This window comes from Platichthys flesus, chromosome 19, assembly GCF_949316205.1.
Source record: "Platichthys flesus chromosome 19, fPlaFle2.1, whole genome shotgun sequence".
NCBI lineage: Eukaryota > Metazoa > Chordata > Actinopteri > Pleuronectiformes > Pleuronectidae > Platichthys > Platichthys flesus.
The window spans coordinates 16151315-16175792 of NC_084963.1; the positions used below are offsets into that span (position 1 = coordinate 16151315).

A 24478-nucleotide genomic window follows, 5' to 3' on the forward strand; every position below is an offset into this window, starting at 1 on the left:
TGCTGGTGAGTCCATGTGTATCGGTTTATCACATGAGATGTAATTGCAGGGAAGTTGAGTGAATGAAACCAAAGTGAAGGGCACCTGGAACCGAAAGTGTGTCACTAAAATCATGTCAACCTCGCAGGCGTTTATCAGAGTAGACTTATCCAGTATCAGCTCAGTGGGCGTGAAGGATAAACAGGTTAGAATGAAAGGATGAGATAAAAAAGTGAACAGTGTAAAGAAAGGAAACACCCTATAGATTTATATTAAGTTCCTATTTCAGTTGAGAGAAGTGCAGAGTTCCCTGCACCGAGCGCTTCCAACTCGTATGGGGCATAAGGGCAGGTGTGTCTGTCAGTGTGCGTGCTGTGTTTGCTTTTTTAAACGAGCGTTTGTGTGCGAGCGAGGATCCCTTGAAGGCAGATGCATGTTTCGAGCATGTGGGCGAGAGAGGTCTCCACAGGACGAGCCCTCTGTGTGTTTGTGTGTGTGCACGTGTGTTTATGCGCGTTTGTGAGGCGAGCAGGCCATGCAGGTTGATGACATTAGTGCCCCCCCCCCGTCATGCCAGCAGCACCTGACAGATCGCGTGTGCTGCAGTGAGCATACTTCCTCACTGCGGCAGCCTCCCTGCTGCCCCCCCTCCTCCCTCCTCACCCACATCACCATCCCCAGCCCCCAACATCCTCTCCTGCCAGGGCACAGAAGGCTAATGCACTCCACCTCGCTCCAGGGGCCTGGGGGGCAGACACATATGTGTGTATATGCGTGTGTGTTTGTTTGATAGTGGAGCCACTCTGCGCTTACAGTATCACGCACATCTAAATGGTTTGGTGAGACGGCACAGGCAACCGCTGTTCTCCATACCCACGCCTATACATCGCTTTCACTTCCCCCTCAGTAAACACATAAGCACACATGCACATCCAAAACAAACAAGCAAACAAACACTACCCTTCCTCTGATACTGCCCAAAGGGCAGGCCACAGTGCCAACAATGATTCAACCTGACACAATAGAGTGACGGTACAGTACAGTATGTCTCCACAGGCCAAATGCAGAATAAATGTTAGAAATATCAACTACAGGCAAAAGCAGTGCAAGTCACAGGGAGAGTGCAGCCGGATGCATTTGTCTCCCGTCATGTATATCATAAAACAAATCGCACCAAGCATGTGACACTAATCCTTTGTTTTTCTTTATTCTTAGAAATATGTGCATGTTATGACATAGTCTCACGCAGTGCTGCACATCGCTGTGCCAGCTCTGGAGAACGGTCTGGCAGCACCAATTATCATTCTGCTGTGGTGAAAAAAAAAGAAGCTTTGGCTTGTTTGTATTTCTTTAAACCATTCACGATCATCTTGGGTGGCGCACTGGGGATGTAGTGATGGTGCTACTGAAAACAAGCATTTGCATGTTTGGGGGCGTTTGCTGGCATTAAAATGGCAAATTCACTGCAAAGAAAATGCTAGAAAAACAGTAAAAGACGAAGGTCGAGTGGGTGATTACAGCATTTTTGTCAAACCCTGCCATTTTCCTCATGCAGGTCCTGTAATGAATCTGATTTTAAAAAGGGTAATAGGCAGTAAGGGGAAAGAATGTTGCATGTGACAGGCACCAAAGGCTCATACCCACACTTTATATGGTGACAAGTTACTATTCACACAAAGTTATCAAATATAAAATCGATCAAAGAGCAATAAAGTTAATGTTGGCTTAGTCATCTAACTGTAGTTCCCTCAATTGTTAATGAACATTTTACATATTAAGTTACATCATTTATAACAAGACAATATTTGAAACAGGAAGTTCTGGGTAGTGAAAAAGCAAATAAGACCGATACACTATAATGAGAAGCAACATGCTGAATTCAGTGTAGTACATTACAATACAGTACATACAATACTTTTATATTTATCTCTTATCAATATGTCTTTTTACATCTTATTTATCAATTCATCCAATATGTACAATGTCATTCTGTCAATGACATTCTGCAATATCCTTATGTCTGTCTGTACCATATTTATCTATTTATTATTTTACTCATTGTTTCCTTCTACTGTGCACATTCTGTGTATGGTCTGAATGACATTAAGGTGAATCTCGAATCTCTTTCATGTCGTTCAATTTTAATTTATCCATAAACAAAGTATATACTGTATGTAGCAGGCAAGCTATACAGACTTTCTTTTTTTTCTTGGAAGCCAAAAGATACGTGCAAGCCATGAACAATGAGATGTGATCGCCTGGGAAAAAAAGCACATTTTTATGATCTCCAGAGGGAGAGGTGCCCATCTGACACCAGGTTTTAAAGTGAATGAAAATGTGTCATTCTTCAGTCAGGTTCAGGGCACAGTAAAAACACACTGCAATATTTATTCACTGTTGTTCCCTCTTTGCTGGTGACGTTGGATACGGCTGTGGTGCCAGTAGTTAGATATATAATTTGATCTTTGAATAGTGAGATTACTGTTGATTATTACTGCGAATGTTATTGATCAAAAATTAACACCACCATCGACTGGACCAAAAATATATGTTGAACATCCCTGTGCTCATATAAACTCCAGTAATTCTCTGAGTTTTTAGTAACTGACCATAGATATTCCTTCTTTTTGACTTTATAGCTCCACCACGAGTTTGTGAGGAACGTGGAAAACACCTCGGTGGAGAGCTTGATACAGAAACTGTCCGAGAGCAAAGGAACGGGAAAGGAGAGACCAGGTAAGCCACACTGACTCGTGTGTTTTTATTCTAATAACCCGTGTTTGTCAGTGCCTGCGTTGTGTGTAAATAAATTAGTCTGGGGGGGGGCTCGGCCTGTTCCTGCCTTGTGCGGATGGGAGGGGTGTATAGAGAGGGGCAATTAGAAGAAGGAGAGGGCCATCAGAGTCAATCATAGTAATCTTCTGTAAAGGTAGGCAGGCTTGGCATTCCAGTAAGCATGTGACACACGGGGGGCTTTGCTGTGCTCACAGACTAAGCAGGCAGAACCAACCTCTTCAGGAGGTCAGAGCTCAACAATGACTCTTGTGTAAACTTTGCCATGCCACAATAATCAAGGGAATACTCCTCAGACTCCTTCGGCGCAACACTCCCTCTCCTCCCTCTTTTTGCACACACACACACACAAGCTCCTTCACTGATAGTTGGTCACTCGTGTAGTTCATGCAGTAGCCCTGCAGCTAGATGTTAACAGCAGCGCCTGATAATTAGTCGGCGGAAATCCTGTGAACAGTTTAAAGCCCCGTCGTAAAATGTCCAGTCACTTCACTAGTCCCTGTACTTGCACTGCATTACGTCAGGTCACGGGCACAAAGGGTTCACCTCTGCTGTGTTTGTGTGTACACAAACGGTGACCCCTGTGTCCAGACGCTGCGTCCAAGGAGTGGTGGCCTTCATTTGTTTGGACAGCAGAATTAATTGAGGCTAAGAAACGGTCAGAAAATTCCTCTTGTATCAAGCTGTTCATTAGGGATTGCACAGCAGCCCCGGCCCTGTCAGAAAAATAACCTGTCTGTCCCCTGATTAAATAGCTGAACGGATGGCCAGTCCGGTGCCTTTAGAGAGAGAGAGGTTGAATAAACTTTCTATTGCGGAAACAATCCCAAAGTGACACACTGCGAGGCAGGGGGGGTTCGGAGTGTTCAACGATATCCAGCTGAGCTGTCAACTGGCGGCGGGCCAGACACGCAAACCCCCTCTGCCCCTCTCCCACTCCCAGTGCCATGTGAAGCATATGCAATTTAAAAAACCATCCTCCGCTCATGCGTGACTGCATGCTTCCCTCACAGAGAGTAGAAAGAAAAGAAACATCTTCCCCTGTATAAACAAAGTCGTCTGTCTGTTTAGGAGATGTTTAAACAGTTCCTAATGTCAGCCCAGATTTAGGTAATATTCATGTGTCTGGTGTTTAGACTTTTTCTGCAGTTGGTGTGCATAAATATTGTCAGATGCAATCGCGGGATGCTAGCGGCAAAGAGTTCCTGCTCTGCCTTGGCCTTACGTGAATCCAAGGCATTTGTTAAACATCCCCAGAGCTTGAACCAATAATACAAATATGTAATTTTCCAGTAATTTCCCCTTTTCTGGGTCCTTTTTAAATTTTCATTATTTTAGTTTGACAATACCTTCAGCTGATGCATTCAATTAAAAATGATGTGAGATGAGATAATGATTGGGAGCTTCCTCTCGTGGAAAAGATGCACCTCACAAATTCCGAGCTTCTCTCCTGGTTTCTGTCGGCACAATGAGCGAGTGGGGACAGCCAAATTACCACGTCTGCGTGTGTCTCTCTCACTTCCTCCCATGGGAGAATGCTTCTTGAGTGAGCATGCCAATTTTGTTTTGATTGGCGTGAAACACTCTCACGCACGCGCCCACACGCACACCCAAACAGCCATTCGTGCTCTGCATTGTGCGTTTGCCGGCGGTGAAGAGGCCTGATATCGCACAGTAGAGTAGATCGGTCATTGGTGTACTTTATCCACTTCACTTGGCGTGATGCAGGCCTCTCGTGACTCGCCGCTTCCCTGCGCTTCACTCAGCATTGCACACGCCAAACAATGCGTCAATTCTGCTCGCGACTGGCGTCCTCTGGGGAGACTTCATTGGACCACTGCTAATGTATACATTTTGAGTTAAAATATCATTAGCTTTGTTGTTTTCAGGTCAAGGCATGTTAGTGTATCGGAAATATTGCCAGAGGGTCGTGCCCCATCGCTCTCTCTCTCTTTCTCTCTCTTTCTCTCTCTTTCTCTCTCTCTCTCTCTCTCTCTCTCTCTCTCTCTGTCTCTCTCTCTCTCTCTCTCTCTCTCTAGTCATGTGCAGCACATCTGTCTGTATCTGGTTTGCTGGCAGACACAGACTACGTGTCCTTCAGGTCATTTGATTTAAGAATATCTATTTTAAAATAGCATTTTAGCAAGATGTGTTGTTTCCTGCTACTTGGCTAGGCGTCATAACTGTGCAATTGCACTGTTAATACTTCATAGAAATAAATTGCTGTACTGTAGTGCGTGAGTGTGTCTTATTAATTTACAATTGAAGATATGGATCACATGCACTAGTGTAGCCATTACACTGATGTGACACTGACCTCAGTTTGTTTCATTAAATAGTCACTCTTTCTAACAGATAATCACACGCACTCACACACTCACACACACACACACACACACACACACACACACACACACAGACAGACTAACAGACACACATAGCCCAACCTCCTGGATTTTCCTGATTGACTCATACACACATTGCATGACTTGCCTCTGGTCCTCCTGCAACTCTTTGTGTGTGCGTGTGTGTGCGTGTGTGTGCATGTTATAATGTGTACCTTTTAAAGTGTCGACCCTTTAAGAGCCCCCATAAATGTTTCCGGAGGCTCACTTGAAGCGTGCAGGGCCTCGGAGGTACATGTGTATAATTGATGAGCATTAAATTAAGTGTAAACGCAGTTTTTTTTGAATGATGTCTCCCAATATACAAAAGCAATGTTATTTTTTGTTAAATCACATCCACGGCTGGTCGTGCTCCGAGCCATATAAGGGCTGTTCGCTGGTGTATAGATACAACGATTTGTTGGTCCGGTCTGTTATTTCAGCAGGCTTCGCATGTATGTGTGTGCGTGATTTGTTTAGTTTCTTCTCTTTTTTTCCCCTTCTTTTTCTGGCCATATTTTCGCATGCCATGGAGAAGGAGAAAAGGGCATCTCTTAAGCCTGAGAGCAGATTTGTCCATGTGGCTTTATACACTTCTCTGTGTGTAATCTTGGACTTGTTTGTCTTATTGTAATAGGGTTAGTGACTTTGCGTGTCCCGTGTGGGCAGGTTTAGTTTCCGCTCACTTCATACCTGCTGTTTGCTGTGAGCGTGCACCCACCTACACACACTCACACACACAAATTTAGAATTGGATTATGATTGTGGTGATTCATTTGTCCCAGGTGGTTTTTTTGTGTGTGTTTCTATGAGGAAGAGTCTGTGTTGTACAGTGGTGCTTTGTGTGCCCAGGAGGGATTGTCACATCTCTGAGTGCCACCAGACACACAGTTGACTCTGCTATTGACCCTGTCTGCCCTCTGGGACCAGCCTAGCCCTGTGTGTATCTACACTCTGTATGGCACGCCAGGCCGCGCATTGTGTGTTTGCCAGAGTGTGTTTGTGCTCTGTGTGTATATGTGTGTGTGTGATTATTGCGTGATGTACATTCACAGCATTCACAGCAGGGGGCTGTTGACCCTTTCCTTGCCAACTGAACCTAAATGATTTTTTTTGTCTCATTAGGGCCCATTGAGTTTGAGGAGTGCAATACAGCTATCGCAACTGAAGGTGGGTCTTGTCACAAAATGAATACACAGTACAGGTTTTCACAAGTACACGGCAAGTGACATTTTATTGAAGTAAAGTTTTAAATAAAACATTTCATGTATTTTTTTAGGGTGTTTCTAATTGCTTTGTTTTTGCATTAAGGTGCTAAACCCAGAAAGCGAAAACCATTCGGCATCCCAGGTCGTAGTAAGAAAGACAAGGACACAGACTCTACGTGAGTCCCAAGACTTCATATAATAAAAAATAAACATATAATAGATAAATATTGTAATAAATACAAACTGCTCATCATTATATGACCGTTTGTCTTCCAGGGAGTCTACAGAAGTCGAAGCTGCTGTGAGTATATTTTTTTACCAAAATCGCTAATGAATGTTTTCTTTAAATATTAATTCAGCTTTGGATGTTCTTTTGATTTCAAACAGCAGGAGGTAGAAAAGATCCTTGCTCATATTATTTTGCTCTCTCTCTCTCTCTGTTCCCTCTTGTTTGTGTTGTAGATTTGCTCATTCATTCATTTATTTCTCTCTGTTTGTGCTTGTAGAACACTGCCAATGGTGCTCCCCCCGGATACTATGGGGCCATAGACATCCAGAATGCTGTAAGCAAGCTAATACACAGAAACAGACACACACACAAACACTGAGAGAATATTCAAACCATCGTACATAAATAAATAAAAACATTTAATTGACTCAAAAATTATATTTTCGTTTTTTTTTCTTTTATCAACATTGGATTTCCATAAAAAAATTTCCCTGGTCTGCTATTCTTGTATCCTCTAAAGCAGCTTATATAAATGTTTAATGTGAAAATTTGTAGTTGTGATAATGTTTGCTTGCACCGCTAAGCTGTTGTCGCACATGATGACATGTTTTTTTTTCAGATGAGTGTCAGCCAAAAGTTATGTTTGTGCGTGGTGCAGAATTACTGGAATTAAGTGTGTGTTAAGTTTTTGAAAAATGTCTGTAACATTTCCACTGTGTTTCATTGGTAATGTTATATAAATACTGTATAAACAGGGGAGAGAGTGACTATTTTCTTTCTCTATGTAAACATTAAAACCAGAACTCCATTTAATGTTATTTAAATTAAATTATCTATACTTGACTAAATGACACACTTTGATGAAAATTATATTTATTTACATTTGAAAAAAATTAAAATCCAGAATTTTTTTGAAAGTTTGTCCAAAGTTAAACATTTTAGCAGAGGACAAAAGTTTAGTATGCAAAGAGAATTAAACCATTATACCTCTGCTGATCATTAGGATATGATCAATTATATTTCAATTACATGACTTACACTGAGACAAATCTGGATGAACAAAGTTATAAAGTTGTACTGAAGGTAAAAGACAGATAATTAATATGCAAAGAGAAAGTAATTGTATAAGCTACTTATCAACAAGTAATAATTGTCGTATTCCAACTGCATAATATTCCATGTATATCATCAGAATTAATTTATTGTCTAATCCTTGATTGAAGATTTACATTTTAATGAATTTTCTAAATGTAGCACTATGAGATGAGCAAAATCTTAAATGTTGATAAATCAAATTTTGGTGTGTATCATTAAGCTGTTTTTTATACTAATATATTTATTTTAACTCTGTATTGATTGAATTGTGCAACTAGAATTTTTTTAAATGTCTAACTTGTCTGCTTTTGTTTTTACAGAATGTTCCCCAGGTTGATGCGGAGGGCTTCTGTATCCGACCAGAAGGAAATGAAAACGATATCCTTTTCTCACTCTAAGACTCAGTCCACCTTCTAAGAGTGATTGGTGCTATTTGTTTTTTTCTGTTCACACCATCTGCATCCTGAGACCAGGACTTAACACAACTGGACTGTAGATGCTCTCCTCCTCTCTTTACTTTCTGCTCTGCTCCTGTTGTCTCCTTAACCCTTTTTCCTTCTCACATGCCAAAGAGAATTCCTTCTATTCGTCCAGCGACTCCGAGGATGAAGACGAACCCAGGAAGTTCCACGTCGAGATCAAGCCCGTTCAGCCAAACAACGGCACGCACCAGAACCGGGCCACCATTGACGAGCTCAAAGCCTCCATTGGAAACATCATCCTGTCGCCCTCCACCTCGGTATGGCTTTACTGACATGTTAAGTATTAAAACTCCCAAACTCAAACCTGTTGCTGTGCTGCTCTGCTGCACCGCCCGTCTGCTCTGCCTGTCCAACACTAGAGGGCAACAGCAGAATATCTAACCTTTGTCAGGCTACATGGGAATGCCATTTATTCAGCCTATCCCCCCTGTAGTCGTTTGCCATCAATCACTCTTGCTTGGAGCTTATTTTATTTACAATGGAAAGGCGTATGTGTTATGTCCAATTTATTTCACATGCCAGATTGGCTTCTGGTCCGGTGCGTTTCCTGCATGCACACATTTCATGTTGTGTTTTTGCTCAGAGTTCAGTTCCATGGTGAACAACTTCAGGATCACATTTTATTTTGAAAGAAAAAAATATCAATAACTCTGGGTCAATAATTTTTCCGTTTAAGTGGCTGATGTTGTTGGCCTTTGCTGCAGACTCATACACACAGCTCTCTTTGCAGGCGCTTGCATGGGATGTTTTGTGAAACTGCACACTCACAAATGCGTACACACACACACACACACACACACGTACACACACACACGGAGAGAGAGCCCAGTCTGATCCGTGACCTCAGTCATGGAGCCCTTCATTCAGCCCCTTGTCCCTCACCATCACTTCAATCTCTGAATCACTCTCCACTGCTCTATGAAAATAGCAACTGCCATTAAAATTTAAAGCCTCACTACTGCTTGTGTGCAAACATGCACCGTGGGTGCACTGAGCTGTTGTTGTTGTTAATGGTGTTGTGGAGTGGCTGAGGGGGCACGCTCAGTGTCGCGAATGAATGGGGGTCTAGTGGGTTTCACCCGTCGCACTCCCCGGCTGCACATTAAACCAATGTCACGGCATCTTCCTCCCGCTGCCTCCGCCTCAGCCTCTCCCCTCCCCGGCTCTCCCCACCATTCCTCCTCACTGTTTGTGTTGAACCTCACTCTTACTTTGCCTTGTTTCTTTCTTTGCTTTCACTCTTTGGCTTTTATTGGATACCACTTCTTCCAGTCAGGACTCTGTTGTGGCTATTTATGAATACTTTATAGGCCTCTTTTTAACTTTTTCCTTTTTTCCACTCTTGGAATTATGGTAACGATACATTTCAAGTTTAAAGAGGATGTTTTTTTTTCTTCTATTTAATGTTACAAGACTCAGGAGGATGGATGTTTTCTTTTAAACATTAGACTTTGTTCCTTGCAGTTCGGTTTTGGTTGTTGTCGTGACTCGAACCCGCAATTACTTTCTCATCCTTAAACAAAAAAAAACATAAACCGCTGTTTGTGTGTTTGACTTATTTTCAATTAAATACTAAAAACGAATCATTACATTGCATTTTATTTCCTCTATATCTGTTAAGATGTATTTTCTGCACCCTTCCCCTGCTTTATATGTATCCCAAAAGTTCCTGATTAAATTTCCAGCATACAGCCAAGGTGATGACGAATGTTGCATCATCTGGTGTGAATTACTGAGAGATTTTCCTTTTTTCCCCCCTCAGTGCTCATTTTTCTGTCTTTTTCATTTCTTCTCCTGTTTGGTTCTCCCTCCACGGTGTTCCCTTTATTGAAATAGCAATGGAAGTCGTGTGTGTGTGTGGCCAGCAAGAGCCGTAATTGAACCCATTTGCCGCTTAGCGCCTGTGGGACTAAACCCTGGCCTCACAGCTCTACGGTGGTTAAACGCTTTTGCTATGTTCCTTAAACCCATTTTGTTTTTTTTTTCTCCCCTCCTCCCTCGACCGTCCCCCCAACCATTCTCCTCGTACGAAAACGTTCTTTATTGAAATTGATGCTCTGAGTTTCCATTGGGTTGGTGGCCCCCAAGAGCATCTCTCGCATATCTTGTGTTACGCAGCGTGACATGGCAGATTTACTTTCCTCACAAAAAAAAGGCTCTGGGAAGGAAGTTGGTGAAGTTTTGGGGGCACGCGCTGTTTTGTCTATGACTGATTGTCGTACGGGCGATGATAGTGATTTTTTTTTTTACCCTACGTTTAACGTCTGGTATGTGTGAGTCGGGAGTAGTCCTGTGATTTACTGTCTCTAACTCTGAAGTGGAAAATGCCCTCGGCCTCTGGGAATAATCAATAATATCCCTCAAAGTTTTCTTAACCCTATTTTCACAGCGGTTATATATATGTGAAATTGTATATATTGTTATATAAACAACTGTTCGAGGCTTACATCAACCTATTTGACATAAGAGGATTTGGGTTTGTGTTTCCAAAAGTTGCAATGTTGGAGTGAAGCGGAGAAAAACATGATGACCCGTAGAGTTCTTTCTTTATTAACTGCCAGTTTTATGTGTCCTACATCGGGACTGATAATTTCTGTCTTGTCATTTTTTCTTCTTCTTTTTTTAAGTTTTGTTTGGGACAAAATCAGCCAAGTTTTGGAAAGCACCGATGAAAATTTGTGGTAGGTCTCATGCGTCTTTGATTAATTGCTCTTTTTTTGTTTTGTTTTCAGGGACAGATGCGGAGGAACCAGTCCAGTGAGTATTTTCTCAGTCTGACCTCTCTGTATCTGTGTGTTGCCGGATGACTGTGAAAGAAGGAGGGGGGGGGGGGGTCAACTGTACAACTCCTCAGCTTCGTTTTTTTTGGCCTGGGAGGTTTTTAAAGAGGCTGTCTTTAAAAAGGAAAATCCAGAAATGTAGCCAAAATCCACACATCCCAAGACAAAGTAAATAACTGTTTCGTTCCTGTAAATGTGAGCTTCAGGGTTATTTCTCCAAATACCATTAATTGCTACATTAGCTGTTTGTCTTTTTGACATGTCAGATTTTTATTTTATCTTCTCCAGACAGTTACAGTTTAGTGTGTTTGATCCGTCATGTAATGATTCAAGCTCCATGCCGTCTTAATGCACATTAAAAAATCATAAAATCCTTGACTATAAATTCAGAAAATCTATTTTTTATTTTATCAGCTGAAAAGCTCTTTCTTTTCTTTTTGTTCCAAACTCTCAGATTCAGCCTTTGCATGACCCTAAATGATAATGTGTTAATGTTATTTGTATTCACATTATGCTGCTGAAACACTCACTGAGTCAAATTTACACAAGGCAATGGCATTGATAGATGTACTGTACATATGCTTAGGGATCACAGGAGTATCTGCATTAAGCCCTAAGGCTCAGAGTCGTGGTGAGTATGTGGTCGCTGCAGTAGTTACCCTCCAACCCTGCCTTGCCCTCCTCCGCCCAACGTACCTGCCACAGCTCTCATCTCTGTCCCCTCATAGGAGCCTCTTCACTCAGCTGATGCAGCTGACACCAGCTAACACCACTGACACCGTGTTCTCTCACTGACTTATAATGAAGAATTCTACTGACATGTGCGGTTATGAATTTGGGTCCTTTCAGCCGCATCCTCTTACCTCTGGTGCTTCAGTTCTGCTTGTATGAATCTTTAGCAGGTTATTGTAACACTTTAGAAAGGGGCACAGAGTAACCAAGCAACGCCTGATTTTATTTTTTAGTTGCTAAATCCCCCCCCTCCCCCACAACCTGTTGTAAAGTGTTACCACCCCATCGAAAACACATTAGCGGGTTGTCTTAATGCTTTTGCAGTAAGGTTTTGCTTTATAAGGCGTAAATAAAAATGTTTTGTATCTAAAGTAAATCTTACTGCAAATATATTTCTAAAATTTTCCATGGCAGAAAGAGTGGTTCCCACTCAGTCAAAACCTCACTTGTGTTTCTGGCTTAAGGTGTGATATACTTTTTTAACAAATGTTTTGGATACAAGATGGTGAAAAAGCTCCCGTGTTGGTTTTTCGATTACATTTTTTCCTCGCTGTGAAAGTGTATTTGCTGTCATCACTCGATGCAGGTCTGAGTGTGTGTTTGTTTTGCCCTCGCTGCAGGCGATGAGCTGGCAAAACCTCGAGTGCCAACATCGTATGAGTGAGTACTGGAGGAAAACATCCCAACTTCCTTTTTAAACTAATGTCTGTTTAATTGCCAACGTGTTAATAGCTGCTACTGTTTTAACGTTAATCTCATTTGTGCGCTTGAACTAGTATTTGTAAATTGTTGTGCTTAAAAGCTGCTTTAAAATCGATTTGTATGGACTTGTTATTAAGATAATCTCTAGAATCTGCACGCTACTGTGCATCTAAAGATGTTTTTAAGGCGCCATGGTATCTTTGCTCAAGTACAGATGCATGGAGCCGCTGTTTGAACAGAGGTCTGCTCTGTAATTTATGGAAAATAAAATAAACATTCTGTGTGAAAAATAGTGAGACTGTGAGAGATCTTGCATCACCCGTTGTGCACTTCACGCTACCCTGCTTGTATTCGGAGCCTTCAGCAAAAGCTGCCAATTTCGCTTGATGGTTTATGTTGGCAATTCACAAATTCTAATTTCTGTGTTGCTTTGTAGTTTCATCCAGGAGCTAACACTACTCTTGCATACATTGACTACCCCCAAGCGATCAAATTGTCTATCGCTGGTCTCCAGTTCCATGGTTTGATGAAAGAAAGAAAAACCCTCTTGAAAATGTGAGAAGGTTTGTTTTGACTCCCTCTCTCCTCTGTCAGACTGACCAACAACGACCTTCTGTCTCTGGACCCGTTCAGCCCGACTCTGGCAGCAGGCTCCTCCTCCTCTGTGTCCTCCTCAGCAGGTAACATCCCTTTGTTTTACCAGCACCTCTGTGCTCATATTGTACCATGATTTCATGGATGACACTTTAAATCTTTGCTCTGTAGCAGAATCCCTCAACTAAATGTGAACCTACGAGAGCTCACTTGAATTTAAGACCGGTCAAACAAATATTTCAACTAAATCTGATTTTACATTTGGCCTTATGAGTTTTCCGAAAAACAACAGAACAATCTTCTGACAGTAAAATGCCCTGAAATAAATGACAGTTTTATGAGAACGGTCATGGTCAGTGATTAATGCTGACTGTTTTCTGTTGACTGCTGTAACATTTAGCCCGTTGAAAACTTTGAACGTGAAACAGCAACATAGCAGCAAATGTCTGGTTTGCGGTGGCGGTGGATGAAAACCGTTATGATACAGTGTAAAGAAAGTGATCATGAAATAGTGAGGCTTTAACCAGTGAGATTCAACTGCATTGGATTCATGCATTCATCATTATCTGTGAAACGTTTGGGCTTAGATAGACAATCTGAAACAAGCACCACCAATAAAATCCAGCGTGCTGTAGGAATGTGAATACACTGAGAGGCTGATCAAATCAGGATTACTCTATCAGTCATTTCCCCAGTTGGTGCTTTCTTGCTTGTCTCTGCTTTTTGATTCAAAATCTACCTCAAGTGTTTGCAGTAAACCTTCTCTAAGCATTTCCCTCTCAAGGTTTTCGCTGCACAAAAAGTGTGACAGTGTGACTCTCGTGGCTTTACGTGCATGACACCAGTGTTTAAACAGGGTGACATTAGCGCTGACCCATTGCCTAGGCTAAGGGTAATCCACAGTTAATTGGCACCTAGTGGAGGTCAGCGGGTCGGCTGTAAAGCCCATTGGCACGTATGTTGTCAAACATTGTCTTGTTGGCTGTCAAAGGTTGTGACTTACAAGTCAAAAGAGCATCGTAAAGTGCCCCGATTAAGATGCGGTGATGGGAATTAAGTCCCCGCATACAGCTTGTTAAATCTCTGTGTACAGTGGAGCTGTTTTACCAGCTCCAAACACACACATGACACATTAAACACATCTAGTCTGTGCGGATTTACAAAGATTAAACTCTGAGGCAGGGATTAAAAACGATTGATGGACTTTTTCTTTATTTTATGCCACTATGTTCTATTCACTTTATTTTGGTCTGTACATTCTTATGTTTCCCTGTTTTACACATTTTTTATTTCTGCTTTTTCGTTTTTGCTATCTGAATTTAAATCATTCGATGTTTTTATTTACTTTGATTTATTTATTTGAACTTCTCTTGTTAGACCTTGGCTCTGTTTTCCTTTCAATCTCTCCATCCCCATCTTTTCTGATGAATGATTCAGACGTCTTTCTGCCAGAGGCATCAGGTAAAACCAGTCCGCCCCAATAATCTAAATGAAACCTTGTTTGAAGAACTCGAAGCATTCATCAGCTGCTGTTTTGCATGGTATTTATGTTAAGTTTTAGTTTCTCCTTATGTAAACCTCAAAGTATTTTGTGCTTCAGAAGCATGTGTGTGTGACTTTTAATTGTCAGGACATGTTCTCATGCATGTCTGAAATCCGGGTTTGATACATTCTTATTGAACGGTGTGCCTGGTGTTTCTTAAGAACACAAAAACAAAAACAAATATTGACATGTTTTAAGCTCATTTTGAGCTACAGTAGATTCAAGTAACTTAATTTTATGATTTCTATATTGGTTTTGATTCGCCAAATTCCCACCAACTGTAATAAAAATTCAGCTAACATTAAATTTGAGTATTATATAACTGTGCAGCTATAAAACCTTACCACTCCAAATGTGTCTGAAACAATTAAATAGGCTGAAAAACACATTATAAACACTCAGGAAAGACAAAAAGATCATAATAAAAACTCAGGACACAGAGGTGATTCCTATTTGGTTGAATGCCAAAAGGTAAAACAGATATTGTCCGCTGTAAGAAGTTTTGTCTATCTCTTGTGAAATGTGTCTTTTTAAAGCAACCTGAGGAAACCGGAGATCCAAGCAGGACACAACATCAGAGGTTATTCTGCTGCTTCATTAGTATGAGACCTAACAGCAGAATGATTGTATCTGTCAGGGAGAACCGACAGGAAACAGTTTGACTCCATGATTTGCTGCTATATGACTTCATGTCTCAAGGGTTGCTCTCTTTACTCTGCTTTGTCATGTTTATCGCCTCTGTCAATCGCATCACCTCCTTCAGTCGAGACGGTGCCACAACGGGAGCGCTCCCCTCCCCTGGCAGAGAGCCAGCAATCCAAAGATGTCTCCTCTTTCTCTTCATCCACGTCCTCTCCGTGGGACTCACCGGAAAACGCTTTCCAAGCAAGCAAACCCGTACCGGCGCGGGCCCAGAGCGCCCCCATCACCCTGCCGACTGAGACGGTGGACCCCACCAGAAGCCCGGCCGCCGCCAGCCCTCCAAAGAGCGTCGACGCCTTCTCCTCCGTGTCCTGGTCCCAGAGCCAGTGGATCGCTTTCAGTGATGGCTTCGCTCCGCCTCGCCGCCAGGGATCAGGGCCGTGCGTGAAGGAGCTCCAGAGGCCTCCGCCGGGCTCTGGCAGGGCAAGCCGCTTCCTCTCTGATGACTCTGCAGACACCTACTGCAAAGCAGCGGGCAGCAGAGAGGACGGCAACTCCTGCTTCACGGATGTCTTCACTGGGATTACAGATAGGTCGATGGGTGCATCTCCACCAAGCAAAGTATTCAATGGTAACATTACTGCTAATGTCAGAGCGTGCTTCATGCCTGAGTTTGGAGTTTGAACTAAATATTTTATATTGCTTTTGCTTGATTATTATTATTTGTTTTGTGTTTACTATTTGTTGTTATTTGTTTTTGCATTAGGTTCCTATTTGAATGTTTTTTGTTGTATTTTTCTTTATTTAATTGTATGGACATGTGTTTATTCAACTCACTGCCTGTTTTGTAACAGATTTGTTTTGTCTTTGATTTTATTTTTGTGAAATATATTTTGGAATGTGTTTGTGATTCCTGTGTTGATTTTTTTTTTATTTTTTTTACGCTTTGCTGTTAATATTTACAAATACGAGGTTTAAGGATGATGCATGATGGTTTTGAAGCGCAGTTATATATGAACATGTGAGCACCGATTTTCTTTTCCTGCTGTTAATCTGTCACTAACTAGTGGAACCTTGTTTACCTGTGCAGTGCCATTACCGAACCGGCCCACCACGCCGCTGACAGCTGGAGCCCTGGTGCCCCCACCACGACCCTCCTCCAGGCCCAAGCTCCCCACTGGAAAACTCACAGGAATAAATGAGATTGTGAGTAACTAAATCTCCCCGACATGAGCAACACATGTGCTGTTGTAATTCCATTCTAACATTGCAGTACCATCCTGTGTCATTGACTCCCCTTTTGCAGGTACGACCGTTCAGCCCACCCAAAATGTCCGGCGCCAGTCCTCCACCTACTGCCCCACTCGCCCGGGCGGAGAGTTCCTCCTCCTTGTCCTCGAATGCCTCTCTCAGCGCCGGCAACACCCCCACCGTTGGTAAGCCTCCTCAGCATCCTCTTTACCTTTTCTATACACATACGTACATTTGTCTATTTATTATCTATTTCCTCAGCCCCTCGCCAGTGTTCCACATGCCCTTGTCTCTGCACCATAATGTCCTGTTTTCTCCTTTCTCCCTCTTCCTTCACTGCCTCTTCAGCTCCCTGCTTCACTCCTCTCCTTACAAGGGCCGAGCACACCTTTGCTCACCCCCTCTCCTCCCCAGAGCCCGAGCTGCTCTTCCTATCTCCTTTTTTTCTACTAAGCCAAAGTGAGTCTGCCTTTCCCAACTCTCGTTTCTCTCAGAGAGACACTCCTTTCCATGGTGCTGTCAGACATCGTCTCTGCTCTGCATACATTTCACTGATTCCATGAACGTCATCATTAGGGCCCGTCAGCTCTTTGTTCATCTCTGTGCAAATCACATCAGCCTTGTCAGCTTAAGGGCTCACCTGCCGCCACCACACATTCAGAGAGCGGCTCACAACAGCGCTCAGCATCATCTGTCCTCACATTTGTGCTCTCTGGGTTTGTTTATCTCCTCCTTTCCCCTTTATGCCTTTTAATTTGGCGTAAAGAGGATGATGTGTTCATAGCGAAGCTGCCTACCTTTGAGAAGCGCTGTGAAACACCATCAGGTATGGTTGAAGTTCATACAGGAGGACTCTCCTCTGTATTTAACCAAAACTAACACCAGTGTGTTGAATGGACTGGATCGACGACTGGACCGTTTTTTGTTTTTTTTTGCTTTGCCCTGATTGCATTTATCTGCCCTCATGTTTCTGACATTTGTCTTTCTATAAAAAGCTTCTAACTTTATACAGAGTTGTCGATCGTTTTGAGTTGTTAAAATAATGAATGATACGACTGCTACATCTTTTCTGAATTTAAGTTTTCATCTGAGCCGTCTGAGGTCATTCCGACTGTCTACCAGTATTTAATTATGACTAAAGCAGCTGTAGCACGAACTGCTCTCAATCCGTGTTGTATTTCTGTTTATTTGAAAAATAACAGAATGTACTGATTTGCGCTGTATGAATGACTGACCGCACAAGATGTAATAATACAACTATTCCTAATTATATAATGCATCATTGCATGATCAAACCTTCCTCATTCTGATGTGAGCCCGATGATCTGAGAGTCTGAACTGCAGCTGAGTCAACAGGCCTGAATCTCTGTGCCTTTTCTCTTTCTCAGGGACGTCTCGCGGTCCCAGCCCTGTGACCCTGGCATCCCAAGATGCTTTGCCCATTGCCGTGGCCTTCACAGAGTCGGTTAATGCTTACTTCAAAGGAGCTGATCCTTCTAAGTGAGTCTCACATGACCTCCTACTGCTCAAAGGACCCGGCGTGGACCTGCACGCATTCACATTTTTGTCCATATTTGAACTTAAACAATAACACACATGACGCTATAAGATATACCGTACATTACGTGGTGTTGTGCTTCATGGTCCCTTGCCAATGTACACTTTGCTCAGTAGGTCTCTGGCTGCCAATTTTGCAGAGTGTATCTCCCCCCCCTCGCTCTGCATGTGTGGAATGTTTTGCGTTAGCCCGACACCATTCTTTCAGAGTGGATAACCTACATGGGGCAGATTATAGTCTGGGGCAGTGAAAACATACAGCCTTTTATTAGTTAACTGCTGTTAAATTGCCGGCGTGCAAAAAAGCTTATTTTTGCAGGGATTAGCAAATGGAACATTTCATAAGCAATGCAGCAGAGACGCGGTGCAGGGTTGAGCCACGCTGTGGGTCGTTAACCACCGCAGCCCAGGACGGACCCCAAATGGAGGAAGACTCTTCTCATCCCAGAAGTTATTTAGAAACTTGATCAATATTAGTCCATAGAGGCAGACAGACACACATTAAGACTCACATATGTGGACATATGTTAATACCTAAAGCCAATATGTTGGATTGATCCAGAAGTCAACAGCAGGCTGGATATCTGCTTTAAACAGGCCTTGGACGGACCTTTATATAAAGAGCGGATTAACAGGCTTAAGACCAAATCTGTCAAGTATGACTTTGTATTCAGTTATAGTAATGAAACGAAAAGTGGAGCAAAGAATTAACTGTAATTTTGATAATAGATTAATTGTTCAGGTCTTTAACAAATGCCAAACATTCTTAAGATTCTGTTTCTCAAGTAGAGGCTTTTCATGCCTTTTTAAAAAATGCTTATTGACTCGTTTTACTCGTCTTTTGGACAGAGCATGAGATTTAAAGACATCACACTAGGAAGCTTTCATGGATACTTTGTCTGTGATGATTCTCATCCGGGTCACTCATCTAGCCATTCTATGAATTAGCTCATATTCACATTTCTGCACTCCACAGGTGCATTGTGAAGATCACCGGGGACATGACTCTGTCGTTCCCCATGGGCATCATCAAGGTGTTCACCTCCAACCCCTCCCCAGCCGCCCTCTCCTTCAAACTGAAGAACATCAGCAGGCTGGAGCAGATCCTACCCAACCAGCAGCTCTTATACAGGTGAGGTGTCCGGTGAACTCACGGCAGCTACAATACAAACAGGCGTGTGTGCGTTGCGTGTGAAGACACTCGCAGAGTTGATGACTTGATAACTTGTTTGAGTTGCGGTCGAGTCAAAGGACGGTTTGGCCCTGATGATACGAGGGAGAATGGAGGAAATGTAGTCTGCGTCAGCGAGGGGAAATTCAATTAGTAATCTGACATAAACCCATCATTAAGTTGTCAGGGAAGTATTTTCCACCAGACTTTAACAGCCAGGTTCTCAACAGCTCATGTCCTTTCTGAAATACTTAGCGCCCTAAAATAGCAAAGAACAGCAAACTTAATATAACAGCTGCTTCATTTAACACACTTTATGTTTTCTCTCACCTCTTTTGTCTCAGTCCAAGGGGATTTGTGTGTGTTTTACATCACATGCAGTGGTGTATCAAGGTGCCATTACATTTGTCAGCGCTATTTAAAAAAAAAAGAGTTTGTGACCGGTTCATTTCTAAAATGACAACGTTTTCTGTTTCTTTTTACGTTTCCTTTTTTTTATGATTCTCGCTCCGGTTACCTCAAGCCCACATGGCTGGACTAATTGAATTCACTGGAATTTATGATTTAGAAGCTGGTTGGATAAAACAGGGTCATTTTTTCCAAGCTATTGGAGCTTTACACACAAAGCCAAGAAGAGCAATGAATAATTGAGTCTCTGATAATTCCATGTGTGTGTCTGTGTGCCTGTGTGGTTGTGTGTGTATATTTCTAACTGCTTGCTCTTTATCCAGTGATCCTTCCCAAAGTGACTCAAATTCCAAGGACTTCTGGTTCAACATGCAAGCGCTGACGTCCTACCTCAGAAAAGCCTCTGATCAGAATCCCTCAGCTTCCTACTACAATGTGGACATCCTAAAATACCAGGTCTGTCAGCCAGCGTCCAGCCGGGAGCATAATCTATATCAAATAAATGCAGTCGTGGAATGCTGTCTGAAAACACATTTCCCCCAAAGTGCTTCACACTTCAAACGAACCTGAGAGAAAAGAGTCCAAAAAACAAAATGATAGCGAGGGCAAGGGAGGGAGAAACATAGAGCATGTAGAATGTATTCTTTAAATTTGAAAGAGCTTCGATAGCCATGTTCCAAAGTTACAGAGAAATGATTTCACAGGATTGTCATAAAGAAAAGTGGTGCATATCATTTAGGCAGAATGAACTGTGTGCTTGAAACTAATGACCAAAATCTTTTAAGGGTTAGGGTTAGGGTTAGGGTTCCACTTTGTAGAATTCTCCTGATGAATAAATATGAAGTGTTAAAAAAAACCTATACATTTGCTGAGTCTGGTCAAAAAAGTTTGGTGATGTGAGAAGAGTTGGTCTTGGTCCTGGTTTCTGTTTATTGAAATGAGTTGTGCTTTGGTTCTGTTTCCATCACAGGGACCAATTCGATTTATTAACAAAAATCGCTGTTATTGTTCAAAATGCTGTTAAAACTGACTGTTCTGTATTTCACCGCGCTGCTGTGTTCAGGTGTTGTCTGATGGGATCCATTCCACGCCTCTCAACATGGCCGTGTACTGGAAGTGTACAGACACTACAACGGACCTGAGGGTGGACTACCGCTACAACCCAGATTCCATGGCCTCCCCTGGGCAGCTCACCAACGTCCAGATCTTAGTGCCTGTTGACGGGGGGGTCACCAACCTGCAGTCTCTGCCCAACTCCATATGGTGAGACGTGGCGCTGGTTGAATCAGCGGGAGCACAACATGTGTGATGCATCTCAGTTAAACAGGAGATTTAAAGGAGACATATACTGCTCATATTCAGGTTCATCATTTCAGTTTGGGTTTACGTGCTTTCATGTTCAGAACACACGTCACTTTCCTCCCATTTCTGCAGCTCCTCTTTTCAGCCTCTGTCTGAAACACTTAGCTCCTGTCTCCCCCCCCACCCCCCCCTCCTGATAATGCAGTGTGTACCATGCGTAAGACCAGCTGCTTGACGTGCATTATGCAAATGTGTTGCATTGTGATGACATGTCACATCTTGACACCCCGGAAGAATGGGCGGGGCTACTGATGAGGCGTTTCAGGAGCTTCAGGAATAGTTTTCGGAGTGGACATCAGAGGACAGAGAAAAATTTAAAAAAGTGTATACCCCCTCTAAGCTTTTTTTTTTTTAACTTTTTCTCTAATTTTAGGAATTCCGAGCAAAATAAGTGTTTGTGGAAGCTGAGTGACATCTCAGAAAAGTCTGAAAATGAAGGTATGGAATCTTTAATATGTTTCCGTTCTTACAAATTCGTCAAGCAGAATCTGTGATAGTGGATTTTGTGGTACAACCCTGAACCAGACGCTGGAGATTGAATGTACCTGTCTGTGTTTGACCCAAGGTGCTGGATCACTGAGGGCCAAGTTCGAGCTGTCCAGCGGTCCGTCGAACCCCTCCACTATGGCAGTGCATTTTATGAATGAGGGGAGCACCCTGTCCGGAGTGGACATGGAGCTCCAGGGGCCCGGATACAGACTTTCTCTCAGCAAGAAGAGATTCGCCTCAGGTATGCCACACTCACGACCATGCATACTCACCAGATTCTGATCTAATGCATCAACAACTCAAACTGTCTCCTGTGTTCTTCTTCTTTAGGACGTTATATGGCAGATTGCTGAGGTCGTCTTCTCCTCCCCCCCGCTATGGTTCACATACAAACATCCCTTTCTACACACAACTTGGCAACTTTAGCCTCCGAAACCTCTGGATCCACCTGAGCACCACTGTGCTTTTTGCCCAGGAGGCAAGAATCTCACTACAATAAAACAGCACTGAGTATTGAACACTGTCTAAAAAAAAAAAAGAATAAAAGAAAACTAAGATGAGCTTTCAGGAAACTGTGTAGATATGAAGTGGAATAATGCTTTCTCAACATTTCACTTTTGTATCGTCAGAAACGATTTATGGATTAGATATACATCTATATTGTTTTTTGAAATCATAAAAAAAAGAAAAAGAAAAAAGTGCACTAACAATCTTTCAGCTTCTCTTTTTTTCCCGCTTATGTTTGTTCTTCTTTTCAAGAGAAGCGTTTGAGGAATTTAAAACAAAACCATCTCTGTCTGGAAGAGAAGAGAAGATGTCTTTCCTTTTCCTCTGATCTGTATATATTAACGCTGAGACTTCTGCTCCACCAGCTCTGGCTCAGTTCTCAAATCACTTTTCTTTGCTGATCATTCGCTTAGCCTCCGCACAAGTAGTCTTTTTGTGTTTTTGTTGCATGTGCAATGAAGCCATGAAGGTAGAATCTGTCTCACCCGCTCTCACTTTCTTATGGCACAAGCTCGATCTTTAAACTTACTTTGAAGTGCTTTCAAACAAAATGCAAAAAAACTCAAATCTGACCTCAGTGCCTCGTCTTATTCTGTGGATCAGTAGGTAACAAAAGTGCTTCAATGTTTAACCCAGATCTGGGTTGTTCTAGATTTAAGCTACATTTCTCTGTGGTAACATGCATGGAGTTTTTTAAACAATCACCCATAATGGGCTTTGGGAGCAGTGGGGTCTTTTTACAATTTATAATTTGTTTCCCCTTTTAAATTCCCCTTTCAGTCACGACGTGTCTTTTTTTTCTACATTTGAACCCCAACTTTCTATTCTTCTCACCAATCTTGACTTTAAACGTTGTGTCAAATGTTAGATACTTAAAAACAAAACAGCAAGGGCGTTACCCCAAAGAGTCGTAGCTTTTTCTAAACTGGCTGTGTTTTTTTTAAATCAAACTTTTGTGCCCTATCGATGGAGAAATGTGCCTGAATCAAACTTGTTTTGTAAACTCAAGCACAGTTCATGAGAACAGCACCGACGTCGTGCCAGTTGTGTTTTTTACAGCTCTGTTTGGATACCGAAGGGAAAATGTTGCCTCTTTTTACAAGCCAACAGTCTTCCAGAAATTAATTTGTCACGTTTGCCTTCTTGGATTGAGTTTGACCATTGAACTCATTTTATTTTTCTTCTAATATCTTCTTTTCTGTACTCGTCAGTCGACCTCAACCTGCCATATACTCACAGAGCATTAGTGAGGTTTGAGAACAGTAGCACATTAAGGCCAAATTAACAATCGAAATGCCTTAAACCAACTGCTCTACGCTGTGTAATCCAGTGTGGTTACATGCTGTGACACAGTGTTGCCATTGCCCTGTAATAGATTACTGATGGGTCCTGCCTCTCGCATAGTGCATGCTGGGATAAGCTTCAGCCTCTTGTACAGCAGGAGCGGGTGTAGAAAGAGGATGAGTGGAACTGTGTCAGGTTTGGAGGGCTGCTGCTGCTGCTGCTGCTATTAGAGGCTGTTGTACTTCTAGATGGAGTGTTTTACGTTGTGTTGTGAGTCGGACACACTTTCGATGACCTCGTCCTCGCGATGATCCTGAAGTTGGTCGGTGTGTCGGTATGTGACTCGTCTGGAGATGCAATAAGTTGCGTGGAAGCTGTGATTGAAAATGGATGAAGCCTTGTGGGAGGCAGGAGTTTCATACGCTGTGCATCCTGTGGCCAACTGACCTCAAACGATATTTTAGGAGACGACAGTTCAGACTCATGTTTAATCATTTTGTCAGTGCTTTAAAACAATTTTTAATGGTTTACAGCTGATTTAAACTCAAACCCCGATTTGATTAATTTAATGTCTCACTTGGAAACGTCACAATTCATCATATCTTGCCAGGGTGATTAAATCTATTCCTAAATTCATAATGTTTTTAATGTTTTGTATGATTCTTTAGTAGCTGGATTAAGACTCAAGCATTTAATACTATCTTAGAGCAAGACACTGTTGTTGTCTGTTGAACTTTTAATCAGCCAAATGTTTGAAATGAATGAGTTTATATGAAATCCTGTAAAATTGTAGCACCAGACGTTTGTACAGCGAAAAATCAACATGTTGCTCTGTGATCCCCCTGTAATCAATTCTGTCCATGATTTATGGTCAGATGAACCAAATGCATTAACAAAAATGGACTTCGCAGATTCTGTAGTTATATTCAGTATTAGCAAGCTGGTTCTTGCTGTCCCCGCAAAACTCTCTGAATAACTTTTTGAAGGCTCATTTCTAGGTCACTTTCATTTTCTTTCTTTATATGTTCTGTGAAGAGCAACATTTTGTAAATGATTCTCATAAATTGTACATTTTTACCAATATCAGCCACTTTTTGTCTCTACTTTATGATTTCTAATTGTGCCTGTATTAAATGTGTAATATATGAATATATACAAATATATGAAAATGACTACTTCGAGTGTGTTCTGTGTGATTCCTTTAAGCCCTGGAAAATAACAGGAAGTGGGTATAGTGCACGTCTTCTAAAGGACAGTCCTCTCACTAAAATGCTTGATAATAAATA

At 42.1% G+C, this 24478-nt stretch overlaps 1 protein-coding gene across 4 annotated transcripts in view; it reads left to right on the forward strand.

The window, feature by feature from the left end:
- fcho2 (FCH and mu domain containing endocytic adaptor 2) overlaps positions 1 to 24370 on the forward strand; it is a 40923-nt gene extending 16553 nt beyond the window's left edge. Inside the window, exons 8-29 of one of the 4 annotated variants that reach the window (XM_062412200.1) lie at positions 2619 to 2715; positions 6282 to 6326; positions 6468 to 6540; positions 6641 to 6665; positions 6871 to 6927; positions 8009 to 8066; positions 8252 to 8427; positions 10903 to 10927; positions 11537 to 11581; positions 12303 to 12342; positions 12979 to 13064; positions 16254 to 16369; positions 16470 to 16599; positions 16763 to 16873; positions 17181 to 17240; positions 17803 to 17914; positions 18948 to 19103; positions 19874 to 20006; positions 20614 to 20813; positions 21286 to 21350; positions 21478 to 21642; positions 21732 to 24370. In XM_062412200.1, coding sequence (XP_062268184.1) covers positions 2619 to 2715; positions 6282 to 6326; positions 6468 to 6540; positions 6641 to 6665; positions 6871 to 6927; positions 8009 to 8066; positions 8252 to 8427; positions 10903 to 10927; positions 11537 to 11581; positions 12303 to 12342; positions 12979 to 13064; positions 16254 to 16369; positions 16470 to 16599; positions 16763 to 16873; positions 17181 to 17240; positions 17803 to 17914; positions 18948 to 19103; positions 19874 to 20006; positions 20614 to 20813; positions 21286 to 21350; positions 21478 to 21642; positions 21732 to 21754 — 1998 coding nt within the window. In that variant the 3' untranslated portion in view covers positions 21755 to 24370. The remainder of the gene's footprint in view (positions 1 to 2618; positions 2716 to 6281; positions 6327 to 6467; positions 6541 to 6640; positions 6666 to 6870; positions 6928 to 8008; positions 8067 to 8251; positions 8428 to 10902; positions 10928 to 11536; positions 11582 to 12302; positions 12343 to 12978; positions 13065 to 16253; positions 16370 to 16469; positions 16600 to 16762; positions 16874 to 17180; positions 17241 to 17802; positions 17915 to 18947; positions 19104 to 19873; positions 20007 to 20613; positions 20814 to 21285; positions 21351 to 21477; positions 21643 to 21731) is intronic. The other 3 variants (XM_062412202.1, XM_062412201.1, XM_062412203.1) reach the window with 3 other exon arrangements.
- The last annotated feature ends 108 nt before the right edge of the window (positions 24371 to 24478 follow it).